The 6,772-nt window shown below is 51.3% G+C and overlaps 1 protein-coding gene across 2 annotated transcripts in view; it reads left to right on the top strand.

Annotated features, from left to right (window-relative positions):
* LOC104125043 (excitatory amino acid transporter 5) overlaps positions 1-6,511 on the top strand; it is a 15,345-nt gene extending 8,834 nt beyond the window's left edge. The window contains exons 6-11 of one of the 2 annotated variants that reach the window (XM_009637440.2): positions 1,204-1,303; positions 1,505-1,738; positions 3,270-3,464; positions 4,003-4,137; positions 6,101-6,200; positions 6,308-6,511. In XM_009637440.2, the coding sequence (XP_009635735.2) occupies positions 1,204-1,303; positions 1,505-1,738; positions 3,270-3,464; positions 4,003-4,137; positions 6,101-6,200; positions 6,308-6,445 (902 nt within the window). In that variant the 3' untranslated portion in view covers positions 6,446-6,511. Of the gene's footprint in view, positions 1-1,203; positions 1,304-1,504; positions 1,739-3,269; positions 3,465-4,002; positions 4,138-6,100; positions 6,210-6,307 lie in introns of both variants that reach the window. The other variant, XM_035893005.1, reaches the window with a different exon arrangement.
* The last annotated feature ends 261 nt before the right edge of the window (positions 6,512-6,772 follow it).

The raw sequence follows: 6,772 nt of genomic DNA, 5'->3' as shown, positions 1-6,772 counted from the left end.
GCCCAGGGAAGGGGTCGAGTCCCCAGCCCTGGGGGGATTTAACAGCCGGGCAGAGGCGGTGCTGAGGGCCAGGGTTTGGGGGTGGGATGGCAGGGGTAGGGGAGTGGTTGGGCTGATAATCTTAAAGGACTTTTCCAGCCTAAATGGTTCTGTGATTCCACGATTCTAAGATCCTGGCTATATTCTTCTTTTCCAAGCCAAAGCAGACACTTGCGCAGTGCCTCAGCGGTGATCGTAGCTAATGGGACCACGCAGAAAGTACAGGCACCCGGCTGGAAACTGGATGGGCAAATACTCAAAGACTCATTTCTCTTTTGCTCAGTGGGTACCTGGGAAACGGCCTCGCCCGTGAAAGCCATGGGATTCAACACTGGCCAATTTTGTGCTGGCAGAGCAGAAAGCACCATAACCCCTCTAACCATTCATGTGTCTCTGCTCTAGAGTTCCTTCAACAGAAAATTAGACTGGAATTAGGTTAATACAACAAGATCAAAAGAATAAAACCAGAATTAATACGGGAGGCTTAATGCCTGTATGTAAGCAACTCCATCGGATCCTTCCCGATGTGTTACCACACAGCCGCACGTGTTGCCACCACCATGGTACCGTCTGTGGGAGGCAGCTGCCCGGCAGCCAGCGCAGCCCGTCCCACAGGGGAACGGAGAACCATCACCACCCGCCGGGATGGGACAAACCCAGGCACATCTGAAGCACCCATCCGAGCGGCAGAGGCGACACGCGGCTCCCTTCAGCCCCGAGCACGGGGAGGGACGCAACGTTTCATTGCATCCTCAGCTGTAGATGACCCCACTCTGCTTTGTCCTTTAAAAAAACCAAAACAATTTTTGTTTCCGGAGCTGCACTATTCTTGTATTACCAGACAGCAAGATGACCGCTTGTCCACCTCGAGGAGCGACTCTTCCAGTATCGAGCAGCAGCAAAGAGTTTATCTGTGCAAGGAATAGTCCAAACCCTGGATTTGGGTTTGGGAAGGGGGCTGGGGGGGCTGAGGAAAGGCCAGATGCTTGCATTTGCTTGGAGCAGAGAATTACCCTGACCCACAAGTGTGTGGGGAGTTCTGTGTTAAGTCTGACCTGCTCTGAGTTTGCTCAGTGAAACCCATGCTGTGACCACCAGAGCCTCCAGACGCTCGCTGCTCCCACCGAGCTACTGAGTAACACAAACCCATGTGCTTGGTTGCAGGACTTCTCCTGGGGAAGATGGGCGAGCGAGGAACCCCGCTGGTCAACGTCTGCCAGTGCCTGAACGAAGCAGTTATGAAAATTGTCTCTATGGCAGTTTGGTAAATCTGTTTCTGATTGATTTGGTTTCTTTCTTACCTGCTCTCTAATGGCGATGCCGGTCATACGCCTACAAATATCCCTTGTGAGCACTGGATTCGTTCTCGTATGGCTGGGCCACACAGTGCCAAGCACTGCAGTGACTGCTGCCTCCTCGTAAATCGTTTGTTATGCTTATTCTTTGCAACGCTTATTCTTTGCAGGTACTTCCCCTTCGGCATTGTATTTCTCATCGCTGGCAAGATCCTGGAGATGGAAAATCCATCGGTTATAGGCCAGAAGCTGGGACTGTACGCCATTACAGTAGTGTCAGGGCTGGTTATTCATGGCCTCATTCTCCTACCTCTGCTCTTCATGCTCATCACCAAGAAAAACCCCTTTGCTTTCATCCAGGGGATACTGCAAGCCCTGCTGATTGCCTTAGCTACATCCTCCAGGTATGAAAACGTGGCTGGAACGTGCTGATACAGTGGAGACAGCATCTGGGTTAGTGGGAGCCGGGGCTGTGTAAGGCCAGGCGAGCTGTGGGACGCTCCAGCGCTGTTTGAAATGAGGTCGCTGCCAGTTTTGTTGGTGGTGGACGCTGGGCACTGCCCCGGTCCGTGCGTCTCCGCACCCGGCCAGCTCGCGTTGCTCTTCTGCTCGCCCGCTCCGGGGCTTCTCCCGGAGCAAAGCCGCAGTGCTTGGGCGGGCGTGTGCTGCTTCTTATCACTGCAGTTTTCTTTCAAAGAATTCAGAGTCAGGCTCTTGTGCGAGCTTTATAAACCAGCGTGGGGTGACGACCCTGGGGTTTAACGCTGAAAACATCAAAAGCTCTTCTGAACACTTCACTTAAAAGCTTAAATTAACTCCTCTGTATCCCAAGCTCCTCAAAGACAAGTCGTCTACTTTGATAAGATTTTATAATTTTAGATTATTTTTATCTATTTTTATTTCCACTGAAAAATATTCTTTACAACAACGAAGACCCTTTGCATTGGCAACGACCGCCTTTTCTGGAAGACACGCAAATGAAAACATTTCCTTAGAAAACACTTGACTTGGCACATGTTTTTCTGGCCTCCCTAACATTGCTTCTTCACATCCTCCCACTAAATCCACCAAGGGCTGTGCCTCCCACCCAGCGCCCACCACTGCAGGTCTCTTCTGCTTCTTAACTACCTGATCTCCTGAACCTGGGTCTCCAGCTCTCTCTTCGCCACGTTTTCTCCTTCCTCTCTGCTCTACAGCCAGCCGAGCTGGCAGGCTGTTGCACAGCGGGCGGTGGGAGCGCTCCGCTCCTTGTCCCAGCCCTGCAGTCACTGCTGGGGCCGGGGGCCATCATGTGCTGTGGCCACCACCTTTCAGCAAAGCAGTTGCTGCCTCCAAGAGTCTATCGCAATCCCGTCAACATATTTTCCGTGCTCATTTCCTTTCTTCTACTTGGTCTTTTTCGTCCTCGTCCCAACTCCTGCGTGACAGCTCACATCTTCGTGCTAGACAGAAACAAGAGAGAGAGGTCGGGGGGCGGGGTGGGGGGAAGAGCCAAGGCAGACGCTCCTTGTGCGTGCGGCACGGAGGAGGCGGACGGGGTCTGGCTGGACCCCGGCATGGGCAGCACTGGCAGAGGCTGCCCCGTACCAAGTTCAAGGTGCTGTGGGATTCACGTGGGGACCAGGGATGTACAATAAAGCTGTAACCATCACACAGAGCTGCTCACCGAGCGCGGTGCCGTCGGCCACTGAAACGGCATCCTGACGTTTTATCTTGCAGCCAGCGGCTGATTGACTACTTGGCTAATTATTTATACATTTATATGCCCCAGGTAGTGCAAGGCGAAGAAACTCTCACCACCACAGCAATTGGTAGAACATTGCTGCTGCACTCACCCTCGGGGGCACTTGTATCTCTATACCGTTCGGTCGGTTCCTATTTACAAAGCTCAGTGCAAACGACAGAGAGAATTACCGATCCTTTCTTGTTCTGCAGCTCAGCAACCTTGCCCATCACCCTGAAGTGTCTCCTGGAAAACAACGGAATAGACAGACGGGTGGCACGATTCGTCCTCCCCGTGGGTGCCACCATCAACATGGATGGCACAGCCCTGTACGAAGCGGTCGCTGCTATCTTTATTGCCCAGGTCAATGAATATGACTTGGATTTGGGACAAATTATAACAATAAGGTAAAGGTTTCACTGTAGCAGCTGAATTATTTCTCTCTATTTGTATTTATAGACATTATAGCAACCTCTCAGGCCTTTCCTGTCCGGCAGAGATCTTGCCAGGCAACGCTCGGGCTCTGCACCCGCTGCATTTGCTGCAGAATCCAAGACTTTGCCGGTCGGTACAAGCCAGGCTGCAAACAGCATGGCTAGGGCAGGCCAACAGCGGCAGCGTGGATGAATTAGCTTAGCGTAGAAGGGTTGTGCGGGTGTAATTTCCTCCCCTTCAGGGAGCAATTTGGGGCAGGGGCTACCTACACTGGAACGCAGAGGGGCGTTGTGTGAGCACAAAGCCAAGAGAACCTGCTGCAAGCCCTTGGCCATGATGTGCACAGGCAGAGGCTCGGGATAGCGGCGGGGAGCAGGAAGGTGGAGGAAGCCGGATCCAATCCAATCCATACAGGAATAACTTACTTCGCCACGCAAACATGCTTGTTTGGTTGTTTTTTTTCAAAAAAAGAAGAACCACAATAATTGCCCGCCTGCCTTCTCTTTGCAGCATAACAGCAACAGCAGCAAGCATAGGGGCGGCTGGGATCCCCCAGTCCGGACTCGTTACGATGGTCATCGTCCTGACGTCTGTTGGGCTGCCGACCGACGATATCACACTCATCATCGCAGTCGACTGGGCTCTGTAAGTATTTTCCAGATGCGCTGTTACAGGCGGGTGCCAAGTGCCAAATCCACGGTGACGTATTTGAAGGAGCGGTCGTGGAGGCAAATAGAGATTAAGGGATCACAGACCAAGGCCAGGAGGCAAGGGTGAGATTCTTCATTTTCCGATTATTTTCTTGAATTCGCCCACGATAACTCTAAGCAAAGTCTCCTACGAGAGTGTTTGACTTGAGGTGCGTCTGTTCCGAGGTGCCCAGCACTGCCCAGCGCCTCGCTGAGGGCCGTAGGTGGGAGCGGTGATGGTCCCCAGCCACTCTCTCAAGCAAGGTCCCTGGTTTGAAATACCGGCTTGTCCTGATCCTTCATCTAAATTCCGATCTGATTGTACAACACATCCTTGTTGGCGGTCTCAAATAAGTAACAAAACCTCTCTCAAACACATATACATTTAGACTTTTAAGAGATCAAAGGGATGCTCCATTCCTGTGTAGCGAGAGGTAGGGAGGGCGGACGGCAGGCGCAGAGTCTTGTCTTGACAAAGCATTGCTGCCTAAGGCTGCTGGTTAACGTATCCCCTAGAAACACCGCAGTCCTAGGCTTCTCCAAGCCGCCCGCTCTGTGAACCAAGGAGGACAGGCAGCACGAGAGTCAAAGCAAGGCAGTGCATGGTCCAGTGCTTGTTTTGGTGGAAGAGCAAGAAGGTTGGTAAGGCAGGGTGAAAGGCTTCCTACAAGGAGAAATTAAAATTAGCCAGAAAGATGCTGAGGGCAACAGGAGAGTGACAAAAGGGGTGGGAACGTGCAATCGTTTAGGGAGAAAGCATGATCTCCAGTGAAAAAATAAATCAGAACAATCAATAATAAACCATAAAGCACTGGTGACGATTTGCAATTTATGCTCCTCCAGTTTGCTGTTTCTGGAACATGGGCATTTGCACAACTAAAAAGTAGAAGGGAGAGAAAAAGAGATGTCACATCAGAGCAGTAACGAGGTGAAGATGAGTTGGTTGCACATCAAACCATAGCAGTAAATCAGTCGGTCCTTGAACAGATGTAGCAACCCCCCCCTTTGCATTTTAATAAGCAACTTCTCTCCCAAACCCACGTCACCAGAATGAAAACATCACTGGAGCTTCTAAAAGTAAGGATGGCATTTTCCAACGACGTCCAACACCAAGGACGCCCATCTTCCAACAAGACCGTCTTCATCTTCATGGATGAAGAGCAGATTCACCTTAAGACAAAACCTGATGCTTGGTTCCATTTGTCTCAAGCAGAAGTCAAACACACGCGGTTCGTGAAATGTCCCAGTTTAAAGTACTAAGATAAAAATGAAACAGAGTGGCTGGGTGAGAACCACACAGGGTAGACACAGACTTTAGACAACCAACACATGAGTTGCTGGTTTGTACTTCACAGCCCCCCTGGACAGGGAGGAAGGAAACATCACCGAGTGTCCCGGCTGCTTTTCTTTCTGTCACATAAAAGGAATTTTAACTTTTCGGGTTAAATTTGTGAAATCTGAACACAACGCGAGTCACAGTATATCCAGCCCCATCGCCTGCTGCAACGTGCCGGCCCTTTCTACTGGTGTGAGCGGTGCCTGGATAAACGAGAGAGGTGCTGTGGCCAGATAAACACAATTTCCTCCCCAAGAGGCATCTCAAGGAGTTTTATCACTCACTGAGGCTGCTCACCCCCGTACTGAGCAAAAACGATGACGATGCGTTTGGGAAGCAGCAGGGGTGGGTCTATGCACCGAGAAGTCAAGGACAATGAGATGAAAGCAGCCCCATTGCCTTCATGACACCGGGCTCACCCCGACATCACACGTACCACTTTCTTTCTGTATTTGCACTTGTCTCAACTTGCCATTAGCAAAACCAGCGGTAGAGACGTTAGGGAGGGAGGTTGACATGTTTCAAAGCCATAAAAGACCCTGGGCACGCTGGCTGTGGCCACTCACGGCTCTTTCTCATCTAGGGATCGGTTTCGAACTATGACCAACGTCCTTGGCGATGCTCTGGCTGCTGGCATCATAGCGCACGTCTGCAAGAAAGACTTTGCCCCAAAGGCCCCAACGGTACGTACGGCTGGGCTGGGAGAGCAGGAGAGCGCAGGAGATCATGACTGCGCGGATGTAACATGCGCTCGCTTCAGAAATTGAAATTGTACTTTTTGTTTTTGCAGCAGGATCCAGCAAGCAAGACGGACAAGTTTCCTTCTGTAGAGACCTCACAACTGCATCCCAAAGACAACGTGATTGAAATGATTGAAGAAACTTTGTTCGATCAGACAGGAGTTCATTACAACATCTGTCAGGTGTAGATCACGGCGTTCCTGTGCCCGGGAATGGGATCCTGGTGCTGAACACTGACACTGCGACGGTTGTCTATGGATGCTCTGCAAGATAAAGGCCTTACCTGGCCCCAAAAGCGGGACAATCCTCTCTATCCTTTGAAGACTGCAGGACTCGCCAGCAAGCACCCAACCGCACGGCTCTGCTCTTGGGGGTAAAGGAGCCAACTCCTCCTGGCAACCGAGGATACAGCCCTGGGCTTGCTGCCCTGGCCCAAGCAGCTGGGATTTGAAGGTTTTCTGCCTCCCATTTTTTCAAGCCCAGTTCTTCCTGAAGGTTAGGGAGGTGAGCAGGTA

Source organism: Egretta garzetta, unplaced genomic scaffold (assembly GCF_000687185.1).
Source record: "Egretta garzetta isolate BGI_Z169 unplaced genomic scaffold, ASM68718v1 scaffold564, whole genome shotgun sequence".
NCBI classification, from domain to species: Eukaryota; Metazoa; Chordata; class Aves; order Pelecaniformes; family Ardeidae; genus Egretta; species Egretta garzetta.
This window is presented reverse-complemented; position numbering and strand designations above follow the sequence as displayed.